The sequence below is a fragment of the Coenobita brevimanus genome, chromosome 76, assembly GCF_032717465.1.
Source record: "Coenobita brevimanus isolate Jiangsu-jjx chromosome 76, ASM3271746v2, whole genome shotgun sequence".
Lineage (NCBI taxonomy): Eukaryota > Metazoa > Arthropoda > Malacostraca > Decapoda > Coenobitidae > Coenobita > Coenobita brevimanus.
This window is the reverse complement of record NC_137029.1, coordinates 30,559,785-30,587,385: the sequence shown is the minus strand read 5'-3', so window position 1 is coordinate 30,587,385 and position 27,601 is coordinate 30,559,785. Positions and strand designations below refer to the sequence as shown.

General features: G+C 41.0%; 1 protein-coding gene across 1 annotated transcript; it reads right to left on the bottom strand.

Moving 5' to 3' along the window:
• Positions 1-4,093: 4,093 nt before the first annotated feature.
• Positions 4,094-20,001, bottom strand: Lipt1 (Lipoyltransferase 1). The gene is made up of 6 exons (XM_080279050.1): positions 19,071-20,001; positions 11,661-11,772; positions 8,335-8,442; positions 7,354-7,546; positions 6,939-7,075; positions 4,094-6,593 (listed from the first exon to the last, which is right to left on the bottom strand). Exons 1-6 carry the CDS (start codon positions 19,469-19,471, stop codon positions 6,411-6,413), a joined length of 1,134 nt encoding a protein of 377 aa, XP_080135176.1. The 5' UTR covers positions 19,472-20,001; the 3' UTR covers positions 4,094-6,410.
• Positions 20,002-27,601: the final 7,600 nt, after the last annotated feature.

Sequence of the window (27,601 nt, the reverse complement as noted above, 5' to 3'; positions counted from 1 at the left end):
AAAGAGATGCCAAATCCTTAATCATGCACTTCTTCTCAACATTCATCCAGCCAGCTCGATATCTTTTCAGTTCCCTAGCCTCACCAACTTCCGTACCTCTCTTCCTCACACACTTAACCCCTTCTCCTTGGCCTATCTCACCTCCTCCCGCCTTCAAATTTGCTCAAATATACCTTTTTCACCACTCTGTTATCCATTCATTCCACATGACCATACCATCTCAGTACACTCTCTTCGATTTTGGTGTCCACAGACTTCCACACTCCGCATCTTTAACGAATCAATATTTCGTATCCTATCCACTCTCTGTACTCCATGTACATCCTCAGCAATCCCATCTCCACTGCCCCCACGCTTGACTTTTCATTTTTATGCCACACCATAGTCTCTCATCCATATGTTAAAACTGGCATCAACACCCCTTCATGGAAGCTTCGTGTAGTTGCAACACTAAAGCCTCTGTTTCTTATCAAGTTCTTCATAGCACCAGCTACTTTCCTTGTGTCACCCTACTTTCCAGTTCTGCACATTTTCCTCTCTTTTCTACCACTGCACCCAGGTATTTGAACTCTCACCAGTTCCAGTCTCTCTCCATTCATTGTAACATCACACTGGGAGTCACCTTCTCCTTCAGTTACCATCTCTTTACTCTTCTCTGCATTTACTCTCAAGGCACAATGCTCATAGACATCAACAGAACTCTGCACTAGTCTACCAAGTTCTTGCCTGGTATTTGCAAATAGCACTGCATCATCAGCATACATAAATTTTAGATATTCCATCCATCACCATTCATTACCAGTGCCATCCCTCTCTCCATTACTTGTGTTTTTACCTCTCATCACCCCATCCATATACAGTATATATATATATTGAACAGCCATGGGAACATCATACAACCTTGCTGCACACCCACATTGATTGTGAACCATTCACTTAGATGCCCATTTACCCTTACACATGCCTCACTATCATCATAAAAACTCTTGACGGCACCTAGCAGCTTACCATCTACACCGCACATGCGCAAAACCTTCCTCAATCCTCTGTGTACTTTGTCGTATGCTTTTTCCAGATCCATAAATGCCATAAACACCTTATGGTCTTTCTCACAAGCCTTCTCCACTATCTGTTTCACTGCAAATATTTTATCCACATCCTCTGCCACTCCTAAAGCCACCCTGTTCATCGCTCACTAGGACTTCTGGTATCTCTGTGAAAGAAGAGTGAGGAAGCCTATTGATGGGGTGGTGAAAAATGTATATGGGGGTGAGTTTGAAACTGGGAGATGTATCAGGCCAAAAAGGTGAATGGATATGAGTCTGATAGACATTCGGATATTAAAAGTTGAAGAAGCCGAAGGTGACAAGGGAGTGGAGTATATGAAGGATGTATAGAGAAGCGCATGACAAGTGTTTGCCACCCCTTTTTTAACGTAAAAGTTAACAATTATTTTGACAAGTGCATCTGTTTAGGATTATAAAAAAATGTCTGATGATTTTGCTTGTGAGGTGGATCTCTGTTTCTATTTCCAATATTATCACTTGTCTTACTGCTTTCCACATCACACATTCAACAATTTTTCCCCCTGCTTCCTTCTGCTTTAGTGCCATATAGCTTTATTATGACATAGTGCTAGTTCTTCATTCTTTCTTTCCTTCCTTGTAAGGTGGAGGCAGGATTCTGAAGGCTAGAAAGATGTGTGAATGCATGACACATTTCACCAGGCATGCCATTTGATAGTGATCCATCTTGTATTCTTTCCCTTTGTTTTTGGATTGTAACTCGCTCCATTTTTTTTAGGTGAGAGGGTTGGAATTATGACAGTGTTTCAAAGTGTTTATTGAATGAAGTCCATTTGGTTTGGTCATTTTTTTTTAAATGCTCCAATAGAACAACATTCACTGCAGGCTTGGTGCTGGAGTTGTTGAGGCCCCAGAGTTATGTTGACATGAACTTGCTGGACGACAGTAGCCAACTTACTTCATGCAGGTAATCCAAAGTGATTTTTTTGTAGACATTTGAGGGAGTGTAAGAGCCCATTAAATTTTGAAATGGATCCAGATCCAGATGCAGGAATAAATAATAAATTTTATTGGATGTGAGACAATAAAAGTACAGGTACTGTATTCATCTGGTAGAAAGGAATTATAGCAGGAAGTCATAGGTTTTATTTGTGTTGGTGGAGATATGCTAGATACATACTGTAGTCTTTGCATTGTGTTCTTTTCATATTATAGCCAGAAACTATATTAAAGTTCAAACATGGCTGTCATTCCCCATTCTTTCTCATTTAATCAAACGTACAGTTTTGCTGTAGTTTGTGGGCCTGAATATATTATTCAGACTAACATCAAATTACATTCATCTGAGAGTAATGTTAACAGCTAATCTTCAAAAACCATCTCGACCAACCCACTCTAAGGATACCTAGATGTTTTACTGAGGCTAACACCAGATAACTTTCTATGGTTATGAAAAATCCCAGCACTCAAAGGGTTAAACCAGTCAGTTCATACCATCAGGGTTTGTTTCTGTATGAAACATCATTATTATCATCATTAGCATCATACCTTTATCTTTATTCTAATCCCGGGATGGTGTGAGGGAGGATATGAAGAGGAAAAAAAAAAAATACTGTTAGAATGAGAAGTAATCAAATCTGCCAATATGAATAGGCCACACTCATTCACTCAGCATTGAGGATCCTAGAATCCTGACTCCACATCATAGACATTGCACATCCACACTTAGTTTTTTTTTTTTTTTTAATGTGTATGACTCTGGGCATAGGCTTCACAGCCTGCTATCAAGGCCCAGTAGTCCTCCTGCATACCATACACCTCTACATGTCACCACTTCGGTGCTAACACTCACTGTCCATATTGAATACATGCTAGGGCTGTCTCATACAGGTCTGGTGTATTGGTATTAGCGGGGGTATTTTTACGACATCTTGGCGGGTCTTCTGGTAAATCAGTAAAGTCTGCTTTTTATGAAATTCAAATCCTTAAACTGTTCCCTGCCCCAGCAGGGATTTGAACCTGGGTCCGGTAGGGATGCAGGCCACCTCTCTACCGACTGAGTCACCGCCTCTCCCTAATGCCACTCTTATCAGCTACTTAATCCAACAAATATCACTTCACCAAGAAAGATCAAGATTTGCCAACCTTTGTATACACTCCTCCATATAAAACTTTTACAGCCAGCTCAGTCTGCTGTCAGCTTCATAGCCTTTCACTTTCTATTCCTCACTTTCTTACACCCATTTACCATTCCCATCCACCTTCTTGGCCAGCCACACCTCCTCCCACCTTTATTCTTGCTCAGATATATCCTTTTCAGCACTATATACACACCCATTCTCCCAGTATATCACTGCACCATTGAGGCACACTCTCATCAACTCTGGTTTCCACAGATTTCTTTACTCCACGTGTTTTATGAATCACCTTATTCCTTATCTCGTCCATTCTCCCCACTCCACATACATATTCAGTAATCCCATTTCCACTGCTGTTACTTTTAACTTCTCATTTTCATGGCACATCATATTATTCTTATATGAAAGAAAGTACCATTCTACAGTTATAAGTGAAAAATGTGCTCTGCAGTATCCTTGCTTTTTTCCATACAGGTTAAATAAATCACAGGGAAATAGCCAAATCAGCATAATAAGTAGTAGTGGAAATTGAATAGGCAAGATTTCTTTAGTCTGATGTGGTCTTAACCCCTACAGCCTGATGATACATTTGTTTACTTTTTGCCAGAAACTTTCTTAACCTTAAGTTTATCTGGTAGGAGAAAAAAAAGTCACTGGGCTGAAGAGACTTATTAAACTGTGAATTATATTCACAGTAGTCAGTAGCTGGAACCCCAAGCTCGTCTGGATGTGAACCTAGTGGACTGCAAACCAAAGTCTGCATTCTCCTTCAGGTCACCATCCTCCTATTGGGGGATAGGGAGATGCAGAATGTTTGTATAATCAAACGGTTAAGTAGTAGCTTAGCTATATCAATGCCACCAAGTGAAGGCATCCCTCTTCATGTGAATCTTACAGAGGACTTCCTGTGCTTACATATAAAACAACACATTTACAAAGAATATTTATTGATTAACATAAACAGTGAAGCAGAACAAGGCACAGCACATGGGGTAGTATGGAAAAAAAAAAAATGAAGCTAACAGGCAGTCCCATATTACCTTCCAAGTGGTACAGGGACCCAAGGGTAGCATACCCTAGTCCAGCACATTTCACATTTTTACTACAATGATGCCATTTTATTTCATTCTGGCCACCTACAGATGATTTTGTTCATCTTGGAAGAGGTTTTAAAATTGGAAGGGTTACAAAAAGCATTTATTAAACTTTTCACTGTCAAGAGTCTCTCCTAAGATGAATAATACTGTATAGACTGGTGGTAGCAAAATGAAACAAGACACTACGATGAAAAGGTTCAGGGGATATGACCAGCCAGTTCTCCTTTGTATGATAACAAGTGATAATATACTGTACTGGGAGAACTGAGGTTTGACTCAATATCTTTGTATAAAATTATGACTTACAAGCTGTTCATGGAAGACAGTATTATAACAGCATTAGCACCAACTGAGAGTTTGTTAAAAATGGTAACAAGCATATTGTGTAGCCTACATGTGCAGACTGCTGAGTCAGTACTGGTATGTGCAAAATGTCTCTGATGCTAATATTCAGAAAAGTTTAAATTAGTATGAGCTTTGTACTGGGTGGTAATACTTATTTCATATACTGGTAGTGTACATCAATGTGCAAAAGTTTGCCAACAATCCTCTGCCTGCATTGTGTCCCGCTATCCGGATTTTTTTTTTTTACCTCTGCAAGCAATAAAGTATACTTCTTTCTTGTACTCTTTAGTTGTGCACTTCATACTGCCATCATACATAAATAATTCAAATAACACCGTCCACCGCCTTGGTCAGCAAAATCTTGCTCATTGCTGTACATATTCGAGTTTACTGAAGCATGTAACGTAAGAATTTGTTAAAGTACCAATGAACTAATTACTCTCTATTTGTCTACATGCTAGGCTTCACAATTCATGTATGCTATATTACAAAGTAGCTCTTGTAATGCATATATAAAGCCCTTCACCAAAAGAAAAGTATAATACAGTACACTATATACATGCACTGAACGTCATCACTTATTCATTTCCCTCAAAGAAGTTGGTGAAATTAAAAGCAAGCCTTGAGGAAAGAAGCCATATGCAAGAAAATATATCCACTTCAACAAGGATTCGGTTTATTCCGTAAAATAAAATCACTCACTTGCACCCTACACCCATAAGAATACACTTATATTCTATCAGTATTAATAGCCATAACACAGTGAAAAGACCTATACCTCATATTTCACTGATGTTGAGCTCATTGCTTTTAGTGTTACCAAGACCAAGTCAGTTTTCACTTACACAAGAGTAAATTAACATATCACCATTTTGGTACATTACCTGTCTGTGATGTCAGAATTTATTCAAGTTTAAAATTTTTCAGTATCATCATGCTGACCTTTTTTTTTTTTTTTTTCCCCACCTGAGAATAGGATGAATTATGTCAAATTTGTTCTTCAGTTCTCATTATCATCTCTGCATACTGTAAGTTAGGACTACTACATTATACCAGTCAGTGTATATGAATATGATGAACAGCTTGAGAATAATTGTCACTATATACAGCACTGTATATGACCTAATCCAAATAACAGTAAGTAGGATTGGTGGATGTACTGACACCAGGAATCCAGTTTAATCAAAACAAAAGGGGCTTTATTCTTCAAAATCCCCACAGAAAGCTTATAAATTACAATAGCATAAAAAAAAAAAAAAAAATTGCACATTATTGTATTCTCACCAAGCTAGAATTTCAAACATAGCCTTGATGTGGATGGAGCTCAAGCTTTGATCATCCTCCAGTCAGTCCAGTGACTTTTTCTTTTGGTACCTCCAGACCATATTGTTCAGATTTTTTTATTTTTTTTTTTATTTTTTTTTTTTTTTAACTGCAGGTGCCTTCAATTACTGCTCCAGTACCGGAAGTCTCATAAACTGAATAAATTAGTCTCGAGGCAGCAATAGTAAATAAAGAAATTACATCGTTAGACTAAAGGGATGTACCCTAAACAGGTTATTACTGTACTCTTTTCATCGCTTAACTCCTTCTGTCCAATGAGGTAATATATTTTACTCGTTACTGCCAGATGATTTTATTCAGTTCATAAGACATTTTTAATTAAAGGCATTAGGTAAACCTGACATTAAACTCTTCAGTACTTTGGTGTTCTAAGCTGAATCAGATCATCTGTAACTTGCAAAAATATACTGGAAAAGTACATCATCAAACTGAAGAGGTTAACTGCATGTAGTTTCCTCATCTCATACGATTGAGCGCTGGAGCGATGGAGGCAGATGAAGGCGGTTGCTGATGTCACTAAAAATCCCACTGGTATATGAATTTCCTTTAAGTGATGTGCTGACTTCATGGATGAGGTCTGTTAGCTCTGTGCAAGCTACTGCCCCTTCTGCAAGCCTTACTTCTTCCACTGCTCCATGGTAGGCCTAAGGAAAGATGGTGTTATATTGTTAGATTCGTATACAACAGCAAGCACGTACATAGAGTTCAATCCAATATTTCTTTCATGTGACTAAGAATAATATTATTATCTCAAGCCTTATCTCTTGACAAAAGACTGAACTGTGCTAACGATATATGATGCTGCTCTCAAGAAGTGTCAGTTAAGTAGCAACAGTATGAAACAATGTGATAGAAAAAAAAGTTGTGTTGCTATCTCTATAACCAATATGCCAGTTCTCTCAGCTCTCTCAATTTATTTTACTAATTGTATGGAAGAAGTTATAATACTCTGCAACACATCCCAAACATATAGCCAACACTCATTATACCTGCACAGTGATATTGACAGAGTTTGAGGGTGATCCCAGGCAGTGAGGCAGGGGAATGGTGCGGGTGATGGTGAAGCGGGGGGTCTTGCCATCTATCCACTCCACTGAACGCAGCTCATCCTCAAGCTGCTTCAAACCTGTTGAGGAGGAGTGTCTACACCATGTGTACTGTATTTAATTCTGTCAGTACTGCATCTGTTTCAAAATTAGGGGAAGTCTATTATTTTCCTCCTTGATACATCATATCAAAATGAAATATCCCTAGGCAAAAAAACAGCAAGTACTCACTAAACCTGGCATAACATCCCATAACTCATCCAGCATTATGTAATTTTATAATGGCTCCAAACATCTAGGATAAATGCAGGAATGAGAACTACTGTACCTATATTACCACTACCACAACAACACTAACCAGGGAACCAGTCATCAGTGGGGTTGACAAGGGTGAATCCATTGGCAAGTACAGGGTCCTCTTCCTGGCTGGCAAGGTATGCGTGACCCACACTGGTCATGAGGCTCTCCACCGTCAGGTCCCCGGCACCAGTCACATCCCCAAGGTTGGTGATCATGGACGGAACACTGGCTGTCGCTCGGCTTTTGATGGTCTGGGGAAGAAGGTTGATTAAGAGTGGTTGCTATACTGTACTCTTTTCAGTTGTGAAGGTTGATTTAGAGTGGTTGCTATATTCTTTCCACTTGATTTAGTGAGGTTGCCACACTCTTTTCACTTGAGAAGATTATTTAGAGTGGTTGCTATATTCTTTGTACTTTAACCTGGCCCACAACTTCCATCATTCCATCTTGAATTCTGAGTTGTGACAATAGATTAATGCTAAATTATGGTGCTAGTCATGAAAAAGTGCCATGGAAAGGATGTAGAGGACTGTCTTTTTCTCCCAGGATGGTGGTTGGGGATGGTACACTTGACTATCACTTGGCTTTTGATGCTCTGTAGAAGGCTGATGTAGAGTGACTGCTAAACTCTGTTCACTATAATTTGGCATAAAATTTCCATCCATAACCAACGTTGATCTTCCTTCTAATCTTTCTAAGAAGCAGGTAAAAAGTTTGGTAAGCAAGAGGAGTAAGTTTCAACCCTTTTGGGTGATAGTTTTTCTTTTGACTGAACAAAATCCTTTAGTGTTAGCCTCAATATAATTCCTAGGTGAACCACCAGCAGAGAAAGGGTTACTCAAGATTGTTTTTAAAGGTCTAAATGTCTGATTGTTTTAAAACTGTTTATATACCTCCAAATGCTAGGATTTCTTTCAGTTCTACTGAAACTTTCGGTATTAGCTTGAATAATATACTGTAACAAGGTGCATCAACCACAGCAAATGCATTAAGAGAGGCAAACAAAGCTATAAAATAATACTGAAAGCTGAAACTGTACCTTATCCCCCTGTAAAGCAAGCCTGAGTTGCTGGCGATCAGTCCTCACCAGCAAAGTGCAATGGTGGTAGGCAGTGGTACGCCCAAGCTTGGCTGCCGAACCAGACACCTGTATAACCAGACATACTGATTAGGTTAGTTTAGAATAAGTTTTGCCTGGCTATATACTGTAACTATGCCTCATCATCATCATCATCATCATCATCATCACATCTGCCTGACCCTTATTTTCATCTAGACATGGGGTGAGGACTTTTTCATTTTATTGCCATTACCTCCAGACGGTTTTGCTAATATCTGTGAAACCCTCAGTGTGTGTGGATGGAGAAAGTGGGGGAGGGGGACAGGAAAGCAAGTGTGGGTGAGGGGTGGGGGTGGGGGAAATGGAAGGGGGAGGAGAAGGAAAAGAAAGAGGTTGAGGAGAAAGGAGAGGAGGAGGTGGTGGGGAAAGGAAGGAAGGAGGTAGTGGGGAAGGGAAAGGAGGAGGTGGGAGTGAAAGTAAGGGAGGAGGTGGAGGAGAAAGTAATGGAGGAGGTAGAGGAGAATGTAATGAAAGAGGTGAAAAGGACAGGCTTGGTTGTGGGGAAAGGATGTAACTGTACTCTAACACACCTTTCTTTCACTTACTGTATCTTCTTGGCCAAACATCTCTTCTCCTCTTCCCATTAACCTTCCCCTCCCCCCCAAATAAAAGGAAAAAGAAAAAAGAAAAACAAAGGAAGAGAGGGATGGGGAGGAAGAAGTAGAGGTGATAAAAGGCATGCAAGTGAAAGTAATGGAGGGGATGGGGAAGTGGTTTGGGGTACGTACCGGTGTTTGTTATTACCATAAATTTCCAATAATGATGATAATATGCACGAAGGATGTGTGAGGTGGGGTGGAGATGGGAAGGTGAGGGGTGTGTGGATGTAGGATTCAAGGTATTGGCAGCTGTCAATTGCTGCATAAAGTCTCTGTATTAAGGCAAGTGTAGGTGAATGTGAGAGATATGGATGGAGGTGGGGGTAAGTGTGGATACTGTGGATGGTGGGTGAGGGAAGTGTGGATAGGAGTGGGAGAGGGGCAGATAAATGAAACGTGTGAATGAGGGTAAGGAAGTGTGGATAGTGGTAAAGTACACGTGAGGTGAGTGTGGTGTGGTGGATTGCAATATCTGTTACTTTCAAACAAAAAGAATGCCGGAGTGAGTGCGGAACAGGAGAGGGTGTGGGTGGGAGCAAGGGTGGTGTGATTAGGCGGGGGTGGGGGTGAGGGTGGTGTGACTGGGTGGGGGTCAGGGTGGTGTGAGTGGGTGGCGGTGACGGTAGTGTGACTGGGTGGGGGTGAGGGTGGTGTGAGTGGGTGGGGGTAATGTGTCTGTGGGGGAGATATGGGGGAAGTTATATGTCTTACCTACTGTACAAACTCACAGAACCAATATATAAAGAAGAGAGTTGGGTGGGGTGAGGGACAGGAGGAGGAAGTCTGAGCTGGGGGTGAGAGAGGTGTGACTGTGGGGGAGGGGAGGAGGAGGGGAAGTAGCTGAGGGGCAGTACAAGTGTTACTCTCAATAACTAAGATGACTCAGGAAAGCGTGAGTAGATGTAGTAGATGTGAATGTGGGTGGGGGTGAAGCCTAAATATAAGCATGGAGGGCGTAAGTGTGGGTGTGGAGGGTGTAAGTGCAGGTGTGGGTGGCGGGTGTAATTGTGGGTGTGGGGTGTACAGTAAGTGTGCGTGAGGGTGTTATGACAGTGAGTGGGTAGGGGGGATGCAGATAAAGAAGGGTGTCATAAATTCACACATACTGAGGACAGCTTGGGTGAGTGAGGGAGGGATGGTTAGGGGTGCGGGTAGGTGGAAGGGAGAGTGGTATGCGTATGGGTGGAGGAGATAGATGGAGGTTAGGCTAAAGGTGTTAAGACTATCATAAACTTCCATTATACAGTATATATTAAGAAGAGCATGATAAGGATGAGGGAGGGGTGGATGGGGATAGTGTGAGTGTGGATGTGTGTGTAAGTGTGCAGGAAGGTGAGTGTGTGGACGTAGGTGAAGGTGGTGTGAGTGTGTAGGTGTGACGGTAGTGTGATTGTGAGGGTGTACTGGAAGGTGAAGGTAATGTAAGTGTGTGACTGGAGGTGAGGGTGGTCTGAGCATGCGGATGTGGGTGGGTGGGGTGTTTATGGGTGGGTGGATAGGGGTGGCGTGGGCTTGGGGGTGGGGGTGGGGGTGAGTGTGCCGTGTCTATGTGGGTAGGGGGGGGGGAATGGGGATGCCGGGAATGGGGTGGGGGGGGAGAAGGGAAGGGTACGGTACATGTGTGGCAAATCCTCAAATATTTTCCACCACACCCCGGCCAACAACATCCCTCCCTTAAAAGCTGTGACTGAAAACAGGACGAGGATAAACTTAGAATATACTGTTTCCAAATTTATTAATACATTCAGCCCTAGGAAACACGGCAGACACGAGGCCACAGCGTGATAAGAGGGGGGGAGAGAGAGAGAGAGAGAGAGGGAGTAACCATGGAGACGAGCCTACAACAAACATTCCATCTGCTAAATTCAGTCCACCAATCCATCATTTCAAATATTACACAGATTTAAGCGCTATTTTATCAACGTTTAAATCCAATATAAATCTTTCTACTCGTTTCCCTTCAGCCAACGTCATTTGCTACGCTATTTATTGTTCTCCAGACGATTTTATTCGGTTCATTATTATTATTATTATTATTAAAGACGGCCGTAATAATTTTTTTAGGCACTTGCTCCAACCAATTACTGTACAGTATTATTATTACTATTATTATTATTAGTAGTAGTAGTATCTTTAGAAGGAGAGCGAGGATGGGACTGAGGGATGTACTTGAGAGGTAGAGGAATAAGGGTAGTGTGAGCTGCAAGGAGGACAGACAGATGGCAATGGACAGGGTGACATGGAGGCGATCAGCTTAGGACTGAGACAGACTGATCGATAAAAAATAAATAAAACAGAGCCAGAGAAACAGGTTGATAGACAGACAGACAGGTACACAGGTGATTTAGTTGTGGACAGGCAAAGACACAGATAGATATAGATATATAAAACAGAGCCACAGAGATACAGAGACACAGATAGATAAATACACACATACATACAAACACAGATGGACAGACAGACAGACAGATACATATAGATAAAACAGAGCGAGAACCAGGGACAGACAGACAGATAGACAGTCACCTTATTATCATGGCCAAAAATATCGTCACTGTGGTTGGCCTCAGCTTGGATACCGAAGTAAGATAGACAGATAGATTGACACGGACAGACAGACAGATAGACAGAGAGATAGACAGTCACCTTGTCATCATGGCCCACTATGATATCGTCTCGGTGGTTGGCCTCAGCCTGGATACAGAAGTCATGGTTTAGCACGTTGCAGATCAGGTCCAGATTCTGACGACGATTGTACCTGCAAGAAAGAATTAATGGGGCTTAGAAATCTGAACACGCGCACACAGGTACACAAACACGTACACATACAGGCTACACACACACAGGATTAGACAAAGCCGTCAATCATTCACACACACACACACACACACACACACACACACACACACACACACACACACACACACACACACACACACACACACACTTGCTCAGGCCACGGTCCTCGCGTCCCCAGGTTGAGAACCTGTTCTAACCTATAGAGGCTCCCTGGCACTTTTTCTTGTTAATTATAAATACAGAGAGAGAGAGAGAGAGAGAGAGAGAGATACCCTAAGCCTGCCCCCCAGGCATAGCATGGTCAGGCTGACGTTTCGTGACAGATTTAAAAATAAACTTAAGATCAGATGCCTTACGTAACTAATAATAATAATAATATCTCCAAGTCTATTTCTTCCTCCAAAAATAAGTTCAGTTGCGAGGGGAGAGCTGTCTTAAGTTTTCTGACTTTTATCCTTCGTTACCAGGGACCCCCTTGGCAACCCACGCACTTTTACGAAGACTCAAATATATCTAGAAGGTCACTGCCTACCTTAACTCCTCCCTTGGGTTGTTTATTTTAACATCTTCAACAGCGCGATGTCGATTTTTAACATATTCGGTAGTGCGATATTATTTTTCAACATGTTCAGCTATTATGATGTCCAATATAACATCTTCGGTAATACGATGTCCATTTTAACAGTAATGCGATTTTTTTTTGTTTTTACATCATCGGCACTACAATGTCCATTTAAACATCGTTGGCACTACGATGTTCACTTTAGCATCTTCGGTCGTGCGATGTTTATATTTTATCCCTAATATCTTTATATGATGCTCTTACGAAAATCCTCTTGTGGGTAAGAGGTTTGTCTCCGTTAATCGCTTATTATTTTTAGGCTACTATAATTCTCTTTTATTAATCGCAAGGAATACCGTTAGTAATTAGGTAGTTATAAATAATCTCACAACACCGTAAGCGTGATAGTCGTTTGTATTATCATTCCTATCGTCAGTATAAACACAGTGGATACCCTTGTCTGTATACCGTATATACCTGTAGAGTCGAGGTTATCATACACCACTAGCTTATGCCAGGAGTGTATATTTTGGTCACAGTACAAGCGAACTAGACAGCCTACTACTACTACTACTACTACTACTACTAACTTGCTATACCTTACTACTGCTATTAACTTCCTGTGCCTTATTCACTAACCCTCATTACTACCGTACCACACAAAACCGTAACTCCTCCATCCCGTCATGGTACCTACACGACACCTCAACCAGAGAGAGAGAGAGAGAGAGAGAGAGAGAGAGATTACGTAAAAGCCAGGCCGTCATCACGTGCATCCCCCCACGTGTTTCCATGGTCACGTGGGATCAGGGGGAAGGGAGGGGGAGGAAGTCACGTGGAAGCCAGGTACCCCCTCTCCTACCCCTCCCCGCCCCCTTGAGTACGTTCCAAGCCCCCTCCCCTTTGTACTCTGGCGATTGGCGATATTGGCGGCCTCTGTCTCCTCCCATCTGCACCAGCCTCTCAGATTTAGCCCACCTAAATACACCTTAAGTCAGCCTTCACCTTCATCTTCACCTTATACACCCTACACACTCCTCCCTCATCATTTTAGGACTTTATTTAGGACACTTAGGATATTTAGGACATTCAGGACATCATTTTAGTCCCGTATTCTCGTCGGCTGAGGAAGCTCCCTAACACCTTTTCCTAAGCGAGTTATTTTATCACACCTTACTGTCCTCTTCTGGGTTACATAAATCCTTCCAATATCACTATACCCTGCGTTATTAAGAAGGCTTCCTCATACCCTTTCCTAAGCGATTTATTTTGTTTATCACACCTTACTGTCCTCCTCAGTCATGCATAAATCCTTCCAACATCACCATACTCTGCATAAATAACTTACAGAACATTAACCAGCCATATCCAAAAATAAATCGCTAGGGAAGAGGGGTTGGGGAGCTTCCATAATTAACCGACAAAAATACGAGCCCAGGTATCTTTCGAGGGAAGTCTTAAAGGTATTTGAGTCTTCCTACCTCCTTAAGATTATGTAAGAAGGATCCAATCTTATATCGATTAATTACCATCCTTCAAGTCCTCCTGCTACTGGATGATTCAAAATAACGGTAGATTTATATATTTTTATTTATTCATGCATTTATTATTTCTTTACTCATGCATTTTTTTTTGTTCGTTTTTCGCTATCAAAGGGTTACATAAAGAAACAGGTAACATAATTAACTGGTATACACATTTTCTGTCAGGTAAGGTAAACATCATCAGCCCACACACACACACACACACACACACACACACACACACACACACACACACACACAACCATAATTCTTTACACCCTCATACCAAACACATACTGTATACATACACCCGACAGCCAAACATCCTTCCTCTCTCTAACCCTCACTTCTCTCTCTCTCTCTCTCTCTCTCTCTCTCTCTCTCTCTCTCTCTCTCTCTCTCTCTCTCTCTGCTACCGAAATCTGTGGTACGGTACTACAAATCTTGTCTGCTACAAATGACCTCTATATTCATCATCATCATCATCATCATCATCATCATCATCATATCCCCCCCCCCTCTCTCTCTCTCTCTCTCTCTCTCTCTCTCTCTCTCTCTCACACACACACACACACACACACACACACCGCACCAAGCACCCACCTACTCCGTATCATATTGCGAAGGTCATTCACCCTATCCAACCCACGCAGAGCTAAATTCACTCTTAAACCTCTTCTATTTTATTGTGGCTATTTTCAGACGATTTTACTCAGCTTAGGAGAGATTTTTTGTTTTTTAGTGGATGGGTGGTGCTTTAATAAACCCCCCTAATATTTGGGGGGATTTTATGAGTTAAATAAAATCGTCTGACTAGCAAGAAACGAATGATTACGTACCAATCTGTAGGTAGCAAGAGAGAGAGAGAGAGAGAGAGAGAGAGAGAGAGAGAGAGAGAGAGAGAGAGAGAGAGAGAGAGAGAGAGAGAGAGAGAGAGAGAGAGAGAGAGGGAGAGAGAGAGAATGAAGAAAATGAAAGTCAAGAAACGGTGCCAGATCGACAGCGTCAAGGCAGCGGCTCAGTTCTAATTGCCTTTACAGTCCACCTTGATTTCTAAATTTAGCTCTTCCGCCAGACAACACACGAGGTCAGGCAGCATAGTGAGATTTCAAACGAGGCCTGTCTTCCGTAGTTCCCGCTAACTCATCAGAAGTCGCGTACATAAACGTTTTTGAGTCGAAGGTGTGTGTAAAGAACGTTCGCTTTTATTTTTGAACTTTTGTTATTACTGCGGGAAACGATTTTATTTAGCTGTATAATAAATCCACTGATATAAATGAGAGCTTATTCCAGTGGGCTACCGGTATATTCCTTTCAGTTCCGATATGGCTAACTCGAAAACTTTTACTAGCAAAAACAACAAAAATCTTCAGCCATACGATAATAACACAGAAAAAAAAAGTACATAAAGAAAGAATGGAAGACAAAAAAATGGGAATAACAAAAAGCTTCAGATGAACAGTAAACAAAAAAATCCAAAACACTAAACTACGTAAATAAATAAATAAATAAATGATAAATAACAACTGTAGTCAACCAAGCATAAGCTGAATCATCTAAGAAGAAATAGGAAGTTGCAAAAGCCTGAAAGCAAGAATGACGATGCAACAATTGTGCAACTTTCAGTCAACAAAATTCCTTCTCAGTTCTCTTGTTCCCTTTTCTATTCCGTACCAAGTCATTCCTGTCTTTAAAATAATAATAATAATAATAATAAACTCGTCTACCGGTAATACTCGTATGAATAAATAAAAAATGTATAAGTGAATAATGAAGGACCTTCTTTTGCATTTTCGTAATTTCTGAGGAACACACACACACACACACACACACACACACACACACACACACACACACACACTCTCTCTCTCTCTCTCTCTCTCTCTCTCTCTCTCTCTCTCTCTCTCACACACACACACACACACACACACACACACACACATCGTTATCATCCAGTATCTCATCAAAACAACCACTATCACAACATTATCGCTATACTTAGTACGGTGCACACACACACACACACACACACACACACACACACACACACACACACACACACACACACACACACACCAATCGACAGGTGTTAGAGACAAGGACGAAAATAACCAAAATGAACGATTACCGAGGACTCAGATGCATGGGCTTTTAAAATAATAATAATAATTAATCATCATCATCATCATCATCCTTCTCTTTCTTCTGCTCCTCAGTCGCCTCCTCCTCCTCCATGGGTGTACTTCTTGCTGTTGCTAGAAAATTATGCTTAACAGGAGAAACACTTCGTAATGAAAGTGCTGTACTAGGAAGTCTATTAATTCCTAAATCTTATATAATTATATACCATATACCCTTTTAATCTTGAGAGATTAGTCAGCTAATTTACCATAATCTTTCTACGTGTCTCTATATAGGTCACAGTCCTTACCATACAGTATACGGTGTCATAATGTTGTATATATGGTATTTTAATAAGATCTGTGTTTAAGTTATAAGTTATTATCTTGTAAATATTACTCTAATCTTATACAGCTATTATGCACTATGAAGAAGTGGTGCTTTGTGTAGATGCAAGGAGATATTTTTAGCTATCACACTGATTCTGACTTGGAACTTGAAGTCTCCAGGGAATATACCCACCCTTCTCTCTCTCTCTCTCTCTCTCTTAAACATCATTTGTACTGATGTGAACCTCACTCACTTCGTTCTTCCCTGAAGATGTGATTAACACGAAGGCGCTCGGGCCATTTTCGTCTTTCATTTCGTTGTGGATATCAGCATATCCATGAATCAGGCGTAACCATGTGATTTACTAGTATGCAGGTAGATTGACAGACGGTTGGACAGATAGACAGATATATACAGATAAAGGTACCGCCAGACGATTTTATTAAACTTAAAAAAGCACCATACTTGTGCTGGGATTAATTAATGAAGGCTATTCTAATCCCTGTAGGAAAGAAAAAAAAAACTAAGCTGAATTAAACCGTCTTGTGTCAGCAAGAATAAGTTAAAAAATGACGCATACTGAACAAATTGAAAGCAGCACATGGCCAACTCACACCAGATTTGACCCAATTATACCCATATATATCACAGCAAAACCTTGTCCTGAATGCATTTTTTGAATTCCATGATTTGACATGCTTTTCTCTGACCCCCATTCTAAAAGAGGCCTCCCCAAAGATTAATATAATTGTTTGGCGGTAGCAAGTATAAATAAAACTAATTCTTCAGTCTAGTAAAGTGGTGAAGTAAACATTAGAATCCACGCCATTTACCTGTTTACCGTGGCTGCTGCACATTCAACAAAAACTTTATCGCTATCACTACGACTGATATAGCGTAGCCTAATTACACCCAAGCAGTGTTTTTGAGGAGCATGAGGAGCAACGCAGAGATACAAACAGATAAGGAAGTGAGGGGGAGTTGGGAAGAGCATGTGACGTTCACGTGGAAAGAGAGAGACGGATGAGGAAGTGAGGATGCATTGCGGTGTTGATGTGGATGTTTTACAGAGCTTTAGGGGAAGTTACCTTTGAGATATTCTGGTCATCTGGAAAGAAGGGATGATGAGAGATTGGAGAGTGTACGTGAATGAGATGGAGGGGGGAGGGGAGGGGAAGACCGAGGACAAGATGGAGGGATGGGATAGAAAAACACAGTATAATGAGGGAGGGGGTGTGAGACGGAAAGATGGCGAAGGACGGGATGTCATGGAGGTGATTTGTTTGTGACCACCCCTTCAGAGATTAAGGAGACTTGTTACACACACACACACACACACACACACACACACACACACACACACACAAGGATGGAAGAGATTTTTCGAACACTTGGGGTTAGAAATAAAGCTCTTTGGCACCTTGAGATCCTCCTTAAATTGTATAAAAATCGCCCGACGGTAATAATAAACTAAAAAAAAAAAAAAAAATGGGATTGAATGGATTATTATTATTATTATTATTATTATTTTGCTATGTGAACTTTGGCCCCAGGGTGAGATAATGGAGGTAACGAACTCAGTGCTCAGTGATAAGTTAATCCTTCAAGAACTTGACACTCACATATCAGAACTGCACTTTGACCCGTAGATAACTTGCATGAGGTGAAAACGTGATGGGGGGGGGGCACAACAATCTCTCTCTCTCTCTCTCTCTCTCTCTCTCTCAAAGTTAACCTGTTCTAGTTTTCAATCACCATATTTGCAACTCTTTAAGTACTGATGTATGAATGTTCGTATGCATGTATATGTAGAAATTTTCCTGGTAACTATAAAGATTTTTTTTTTTTACCACAGTTACGTAGAGCTGAAAATAGGGACCTAAATAGTAAATCAACGGTTGTGCATCGTAGTCAGGGGAAGATTGGGTCGTTTTCCTTGTCAGTATCTCACCAAGGATTTTATATGCCGTATGCATTAGCCTGGCTCACGTCAGAATTCGTGGTGAAGGTTGGGGGAGGCCTTTGTTCAGCAGCTGACTTACAATGGCTGATGATGATAATGATGATAATTGGATGGTGATGATGATAACTGGTTGGTGATGATGATGATGAAATATAAGATCAATAATGTCTATTCTAAGCTGCTGAGAGAGAAGGGTACACGTAGGTGAAGATTTAGAACGATATCCACTCTATTTTTGTCATTACTTTGTCAAGAAAATCCATCAAATTTAGTGTAATTTACATTTAAGTATAAAGGTTGTTTTAATTATGACTCTCTCTCTCTCTCTCTCTCTCTCTCTCTCTCTCTCTCTCTCTCTCGTTTCTCTGACAGCTCCTACTTCCTTCCTTACTCCCTCCCTCCCCCTCCTCCTCTCACGTAGTGTCCACGTGTCTCTCTCTCTCTCTCTCTCTCTCTCTCTCTCTCTCTCTCTCTCTCCCGTTTCTGTGACAGCTCCTTGCTTCCTTCCTTACTTCCTCCCTCCTCCTTCTCCTCCTCTCACGTAGTGTCCATGTGTCTCTAGTCTCTCTCTCTCTCTCTCTCTCTCTCTCTCTCTCTCTCTCTCTCTCTCTCTCTCTCTCTCTCGGGGCCAGAATAACGAAGTGATGGTAATCAGAACAATGCCGACTCAGTCTCTCAGGAACAATAAGGACGTGACGGTAGCCAGAAAAATATCGACTCTTTCTCTCTCTCTCTCTCTCTCTCTCTCTCTCTCTCACCTTTTCCTGGAGGTGAAGAAGGTGCAGTTAAGATTGCCGTGATCATGGTACACGGCCCCTCCACCGCTGCCTCGCCTGGCCACCGGAACCCCCGCACTCTCTAGGTAGGGCAAATTAGCTTCCACTCTGGGATTCTGGTGCCTCCCTATCACCACACAGGGGGAGTTACGCCACAGGAAAAGAACGCTACGTCGATCGAAGGACCAGTTCTTGTAAAGCCAATCCTCCAGGGCGAGATTGGAGAACACGTCGGTTGACTGGGAGATGAAGACGGCTCTCCTAGGCACCTTGGAAGTGCTAGGAGTGCTGGAGGAGGTGCTGGCGTGTAGGGCAGGGGAGACTGAAGCCAAGGACCCGCAAGTGCGAGCAAGATCGCTAGTAAATTTCTTGAGGGACAGCATCGTGATTTGTTTGAAGTGGACTGGAGTTTAGGCGATGAAGGACTAAAATCAAAGCTTTTATTCACTCCAAATAACACTAAAATCCAAGCAAAACTAACGCGTTACGTTGTCTGTGGAACACTTACTCTTGAGAACGTGAAATTCGAAACAATAATTTATTTTTTATCCCTGAGGTGCTGACTATGAGGTTCCTAATGAGATTACGGAGAACACTTAAAACTACACCTCTCTCTTCATGAATACCCTGGTGACACTACACTCGCTCCCTTCCATCAACATGAGATGGTCGTGGAGATCCTGAGTGCAATGAAGCCACTTATAGGTTTGATGCAAGGCTCCAAGGCCGTTCCTCCGGAGGCGTGTCTCGTAAGTGTTGTCCCTTTTCACCATTTGACGTATTCTTCTAATTTCTTCAGGTAAAATTCTCACCAGACACAAAGTTTATCCGATTAGTTTAGTTAGAGAAGATAAACTGACGGTTTGGGATGGGATTATTACTTCCTTTGCCAACACATTCCCTCTCACTGTCACGGACGTCGTACGGGCTTGCCAGCATCAGCTGGGCCTCACGCTGCCGGCCAGAGGGAAAACATTTTGTATGATATTCAATACAGTATATATATATTTTCTGAGGCAATAATTAGTTGAATATTTAAGTAAGGTTCCTATGTATCAAGTTAGTAGCCAGTGAATATATTTCCACACAAAGACTCTATTTTCGTACGGTTACTTGTTAATCGTTCGTTGTCAGCTCCGTAATCACAGCTTCTCAATCTCTAGCATCGAACTGAATATTGAGTATTGTTTGCTTTATTATTTATCTTTTATGCCGGTATATTACATCATTGTTTTTTCATAAAGTTATACTCTCTCCAGCATATTGATTCTTATTGTTTTCCACATGGTTCTAAATAACAAATTATTCTAACAACGCATTCGAACAGTTCCCCCAGCAACAAACTGGTTCGTCCTAGAATAACAAAAACCGGATGAACGTGTATATAAGGTGCTTAACACTTACATCTTTGATAATACGTATATATTATCAGTTACTAAGTGAACGGTATAATGTTGGGATATACTTTAGGGTAATGATAGATTTTAGTTTTTTATCATTGTTTACCATAGAAGGGTCATTTTCTTTGATACATAATTATTGAGGTACGTTTTCTATGTTGCTTACTGTAGGGTAAACTAATACTCAGTTTGGAAGAAGCGCGAGTTGGTAACCAACTAACCATTATCATTTATTATACCAATAGAGGCCTTCGATCTGAAATGAATATGTGCTGTGCTTACGTTAATGGAGTATGCTGAATTATAGCTGTAAGTTAGGCGACACACATGTATAATTTACCACCATTCTGTGAAACAAACGAAAGTGAGCTTCGCCTTTCAGTATTAAAAAAAAAATAACAATACTGCTTGTATACCTCTGTGTATATCTGATAGCCAGTTCTGTATGAGAGTAATCACTTTTGCCAATATACATTTTCTTGACTATTCCTCTCCAGATACTTTCATTCTTCCAACTCATTCCTTCCTTCCTAGATTCCTTCTTTCTCTTCCCTCAATAAACACTGCAGAAGTCCTTAATTATCATTAAATTTGCAATACAGATAACGAAGAAATTATAAAACAGCACGAACAATCTGAGGTAGCCAGTCAGGCTCCATCTCGCCATTTGTGGTGTATTCATAATTGCTGATTTTATCACATTTTCACTGTCTGCACTGTAGATTTGATAAGAATGAAGACCACATTTAATGTTGATCCTGAATTTTAGGAAATCCTCAGGCAAAGAGAAAAATACTGCACAGTTCTGCATCCTAGACCGTCCGTACTGCCGGTGGACGGTGGAGGTATGATTTCGTGACATATTTGTATGTCTCATGACTTGTGAACATCATTTCTATGCATGAATGCTAATATTCAGTACAGTATTATGTTGCGTGTTTATGTTTTAAGGAGTATTTGTAAGTGTCATATGGGTGATCCAGACTGCATGTCAACATAAGGATGATCCAGACTGCGTGTCAACATAAGGATGATCCAGACTGCGTGTCAACATGTGGGTTATCCAGACTGCATGTCTAGTCAACCACGATAGTTGAAACATATAATTTGCAGTGATTAGCCACTTCATATGAGGCTAGCGTCCGGACAAAACAAGTCCAGATTATTAATTTTTTTTATATTATGGATTACCCAGTATATATAGAGGAAGTGTTGTGTGTATTGTAATTTTACTGAAGTGGCATAGGAGACTTATAGCAACTCTTCATTAGTGCTTTATTTGGCATATTACTCCTGTACATTGTCATATATTTATGTACATTGTCTTTATTTCAATATTGGGACAAAGAATTGGAGAGCACCTATTAACAAGTGATAAAAATTTTGACTGATTGTTGGAAGGACACAAGTCAAGAGTGAGAGCAGTGGAAATGAGTTATTTAAGAGGAGCCTGTGGAGTCACATGGAGAGACAGGCTGATGAATGAGGATATAAAGGAGCGTTGTGGTGTTGATGTGGATGTGATAGGAAGCGTTATGAGGAACACACTGAGGTGGTTTGGCCATGTGGAGAGGATGGAGGGTGGAAGACTGACGAAGAGAGTGTATGTGAGTGAGGTGGAGGGGGAAAGAGGGAGGGGGAGGCCGAGGATGAGATGGAGGGATGGGGTGGAGAGGTATATGAGAGAGGGGGGTGTGAGCTGGGAGCAGGGGAGTGAAATGGTGGGGGACAGGGCGACTTGGAGGCGATTTGTTTGTGGCCACCCCAAACGGGATTGAGGCGTCTGGCAATAGATAGATAGAGATAGTCTTTCATAACTGTATATTCATTTATGACACCCAGATTCTGTGGAAATGCCATGTATTTTATTGTATTATTCATTCATGACACCCAGATACAGTGAAAATTGCATGTTACTCAAGAGCTCAGAGTTATTTTGTTGATGTCAGGAGCAGAGTCCTACAGAGGACAGTGGGTAAATTCAAACCCTAATACATTCATCTCCCAAATTGTTTAGGTTAGGTTTGGGTAAATTAGGGTAGGTTAAGTTGTGTGGGGTTAGGTTAGGTTAGTATGGACAGGCAATGAGTGATGGATTGACTTTGGACCCAAGTTAGCCAAAAGTCCGACATGGCGAGTGGCCGTTTGCCATGGCTTGCTGGTAAAAGTGATAGTTTTATGGTTGGTATCCTCAACATTATGCATTTCTGCAACTTTATAAAGCTATCACAAATATAATTGTTATAAATTTTTGAGAAAAATATACAGTTTAAATTTTATGCATGGGAACTCTCCTGCAGTTTGATCATTTTTCTTTCACTATAGTTTTCATCAGTAACATTAAAGAAGATTAAAATGGTGTTGTTTAGTAAGCAGTCTGTCTGTCCGAGCAGACCCATCAACTTGAGGCAAGTGACAACCCCCTACCGAGCCATCCCACATGTGATGAACCAGTGTTCTCTTGTGATAGACAGTGCCTCACCAGGCACTCACAGTTGACCTTCTGGATGAGGCCAAAGTTAGGCCTGTGGGTCCACCTCAGTTACACTAGCTTCATATGTGGTGGCGGTCAAGTTATTTTTATTAATTTGTATTTTAACTTTATAATCATAAATTAAGCCCTGGGTACTACAAACTTCATATAAATTTCTCTCAAAATGCAGAACTGAATATGAATCCACTACCTGCCAGAGTAATACATCCCAGTCGTTTACAGTCGTATTGCAAAATGAATACAGTACAGTATTTCCATTTATCTGATGTGGTTCTTTCGTCATAAATCTTATTATGGCCTCCTGTTGACTGGCCCTCTTGCAACTTAAAACTATCCTGGCACACTGCAGAGTCCTACACTCTGCACAGCAAAGAGTGTGATGGTTTTGTTCTGAGATGGATGCTGCATTTGCATCTCTCCACCCAGCTAACAAGCTCCATATCGCCCTGGTACTGTCTTTGGTTATCACCCCTTGATTTTAAATGGTTTACTGCATTACAGGGCACTTTTAGTTTTGTCATTCGGTGTAGAGCCAGGTGAAGTGCAGAGAAGAGTAGTAAAAGGGAATAAGAAGGATGGGAGAAATAGGAAAAGTGGAGAGCAGACACACAAAAAAATAAAAGTTAACAGAACAGTAATTCTGTTAACTGCATCAACTTTTTTCTTTTCCTATTTCTGAATCCTTTGCAGCTTATGTATTGAGTGGACTAAAGGTTAGAGCAATGAGAAAGTGATATTCATTCTTCCACAAGGAATGAAGTGCAGTTTGATTTACAGGAGTATGGCAGACCCTCGTTTTATGATGAACCAGCATGCAACGAATCGCTTATATGATAACTAAAAAGTTAGGACCCCCCTTTTCGTATAGAGTCGCATTTTTGCTTATATGATTATTATGATTCTGTAGGAAACCTCAGTGATCAGTATATAATTGCAGTTTTTGCATAAAGATGGCCTTTAAAATTGGTCATTGTTAGGTACAGGCTGACCTCAAAAAACGATACCCCTAGATCCAATACCCCGGCATAGCGAAGAGGGTAGAAATACCACCCTACCTCACCCAGTGATGCCCAAGCCCCAGTATAATGATGGGTTTTGTTTTGTTTTTAACTAATTTTGATTATATTTTAGACTTAAATTTTGTGTTTAGGTTGATTTATAAATTTTTAGACTTAGATTAATGTGTTTTAGTCATAGGTTGGGTGAACATTGTCGTTTTGGGGTACAGTTTACTAATTTTGATTTTTTCCAGACTTTTTATTATTTTCATATTTTATTTTTGGGTTAGGTGAGTTATAAACTGCATTTAGGCTTAGTTTAGCTTGTTTTAGAGCTATTTGGGGGTTTAGATTAGCTAGAATCTTGTTTTTGGACTTATTTGGGTGGGTTTAGGATTGTTTGGATGGGAAACCCAAGGCTCAAAAACGCATCTCTATACTTTACGTGTTAAATCTACCCTGAGGTACGATACCCTGCCTAGCAATAGGTTTTTACTTAACCAGTTGCATCGTTAAACTGGGGTAAGCCTCTGCCTGTATGTTAGTGTCAGGTATGGAGCAGTAATGTGATGGGGTTCAAACAGCTAGTTCAGTGTAGTTCAGTGAAGTAACTGCCAGAGTAGGTGAATGGAAACTAATTGTTAGACATATTTTGGGGTGTAAGTAGTAAATGAAGTTCAGTGAAGTGAAATACCTACTGGTACCAGTTTTAGTCTGTTGGAAACTTTAGATTATTGGGTGGATGACCCATGGGCAAAAACATAGGCTATGCCCAGTGATCCTATTTTTTAATTGACGATTGATAAATTGTCAGAGATGAATTTTTTCAAACACATCCTGAATGTTAAAATGAGGGCATACAATTTCTTCTTCTTTGTCTTCTTCTGTCTCTTTTTTTTTAATTAACATGACAGTTCCTTTACCATGTTGTTACCATAGTTACACATTTCTTTCTTGTCCTCAGACTTGATATGGCAGGTTCCAGTTCTAACGCTACGCAGGACATTGAGGAGGTTCTGAAGGAAGCTGAGAGAGAGAAAGCAACTCTGGAGGCAGCCAGCAGTGGTGGCCTGATGCAGTCAACCACTCCCAACCAGGATATCACCCAGCCTGTGACATGCTAAGTTCCCCACACTGCCCTGCCCCACCTCACTCTCCCACCTCCACACCCACCCACCCCATCACCACAGTTAGCAAGAATATTTTCTAGCTGAGCAAAGGAATTATGTGACTACCCCCTTCCTTCCATTCTTCCACTCCCCACCCCCCCAGCCTTTTGTAGTCCATTTGTAGTGTCGATTATATGGTAAGATCTCAGTTTATAGAACTTAGCTACATACACTGGATCTTTTTAGGAGCATCTAAGTGAATGGTTCACGATCAGTGTGGGAGTGCAACAGGGTAATGAACTTGGTAGACCAGTGCAGAGTTTTGTTAATGTTTGTGAGCATCGTGCCTTGAGAGTAAATGTAGAAGAGTAAATTGATGGTTATTGAGAGAGAAGGTGACTTCCAGTAGGATGTTACAGTGAATGGAGAGAGACTGGATATGGTAGGAGAGTACAGTGATAGAAAAGAGAGGAAAATTTGCAGAAGAACTGGAAAGTAGTGGTACAAAAGGAAAGAAAGTAGCTGGTGCTATGAAGACTATGTTATGAAACAGAGGCTTGAGTGTTGCAACTGTACGAGGCTTACATGAAGGAGCATAAGTGCCAACTTTAACATGTGGATTTGAGACTGTGGTGTGGCATGAAAATGAAAAGTCATGAGTGAGAGCAGTGGAGATGGGACTGCTGAGAAATGTATGTGGAGTACAGAAATAGTGGATAGGATATGAAATAATGTGATTTGTGAAAGATGTGGAGTGAGGAAGTCTGGGAACACCAGAATTGAAGAGAGTGTACAGTGCTGAGATGGTATGGTCATGTGGAGAGAATGGATAACAATAGAGTGGTGAAAAAAGGTATATCTGAGCTAATTTGAAGGAGGGAGAAGGCAAAGTAGATCAAGAAGAAGGTGGAAGAATATGGTGGATGAGTGTGTGAGGAAGATGTATGGAAGTCGGTTAGGCTAGGGGACTGACGAGATCGAGCAGCCCATGCTTCTTTTGGGGGTAGGGGGAAAGTTGAGGGATGGCTGAGTGGGGAGTGGAGACACGTGCTTATATCAGTGCCACCATGTGAAGGCGTTGCTACAGCTCCATCACTAATTTCATGTGCTATGAGATCATGGAAAAGCCATATTTAACCCCTCATTAGTGAAGGAGTTAACTGTATTCAGATTAGAGCACTAAAACATTTTATTTATTTATCAGTATTTATTTTTTTCCTTATTGACATATATTTATCATTTGACAGGATCATAACCACCACAGCTACTGCAACTACCACCACATAACCCCAGCTACCCGGTACCATAGCAATCCGACAGCTGCCACCATCATTACCTCTACCCATCTCAAATGTGAGTTACCCCTTTCATGGTTCACCCACCATAACTTGGCAGATATTCATGTACTGTACTTGCACTTGCAACTTATTCCCTGTAACTCACTTTGCAAAAATAAGACAATGCTGCGCTTATACAGTCTCTCCATAGCAATTCTGCATGACCAGCACCATATTCTAGTGTTGATATCTTGTTGCAGCTGAGCGTTCTTGATGTAGAATTACAGTTCTAGGCCAAGTTAAAGTGGTCAGAGTATATTAACAGTTGCTCCCATACTTACAAAATTAATTGATATTTAGAATTCCTTGCCCTGTCCTTGATTGGGAAAAGAAGTTTAACTGATGATGATGTGGAAGTGCAGGAGGAGGAGATGAGATATAGTTGTGGTGCACTATGACTTATGCTTTGACCTTGTGGTGGACTACTCACCCATCTAGGTATACAAGGCCTCTGTACCATTCATGTTACCATTTGTTATTCATAGGCGTTTTGCTTGATCTTCATTTTATGTACCAGTCAGTGCCTCACCAGGATTCAAACTTTGGCACTATCAGATTGGCAGCTTTGTAACAGCAGTGATATCCACTTGCTCAGATAGAACCATATGTGGTAGTGAAGTTCATAAGTTGAAGTTTGTAAGTGGGAGAGCAACTGTCCTTATTCTGGCTAACACCAGATGCCTTTATTCAGCTGAGAGTTAATCATAGGAGTGTAGTGGCATTAAAATGAATGTTCATACAGAGGGCATATTTTACCCCTTGCAGTTAGAGCTATGTTTACCTTTGAAAAGAATCTATTGAAAACCCCAAGTGAGGCTGTTTCTAGGAATTGGTTTCAGGGTAAGGCTGGGTTAGGTTACATTTTGGAGGTAGAGTGAGAATAAGGTACGGTAGATAACCCTCGTCATGCATTGAACTTACGATTATCCCTTAGTGTAAAGAAAAAGTTCCCTTAATGTTAGAAGGGGTAATTATCTTTCATCAAGTCTGTTATCACCATGTAAAGAGAGTGAGGACCCAGGGCTAGGTTACCCATTCCAGAAATTTAACGTGTGTCCAATTGCATCCTCATGAATGGCATCAAATCAGCAGTAAACCCCAACCCCACCCGAGATGGAAACCTTTGTGAGTCACAGTTGGTTGGAGTGTCCTAACCATGTACACCACAGACATCC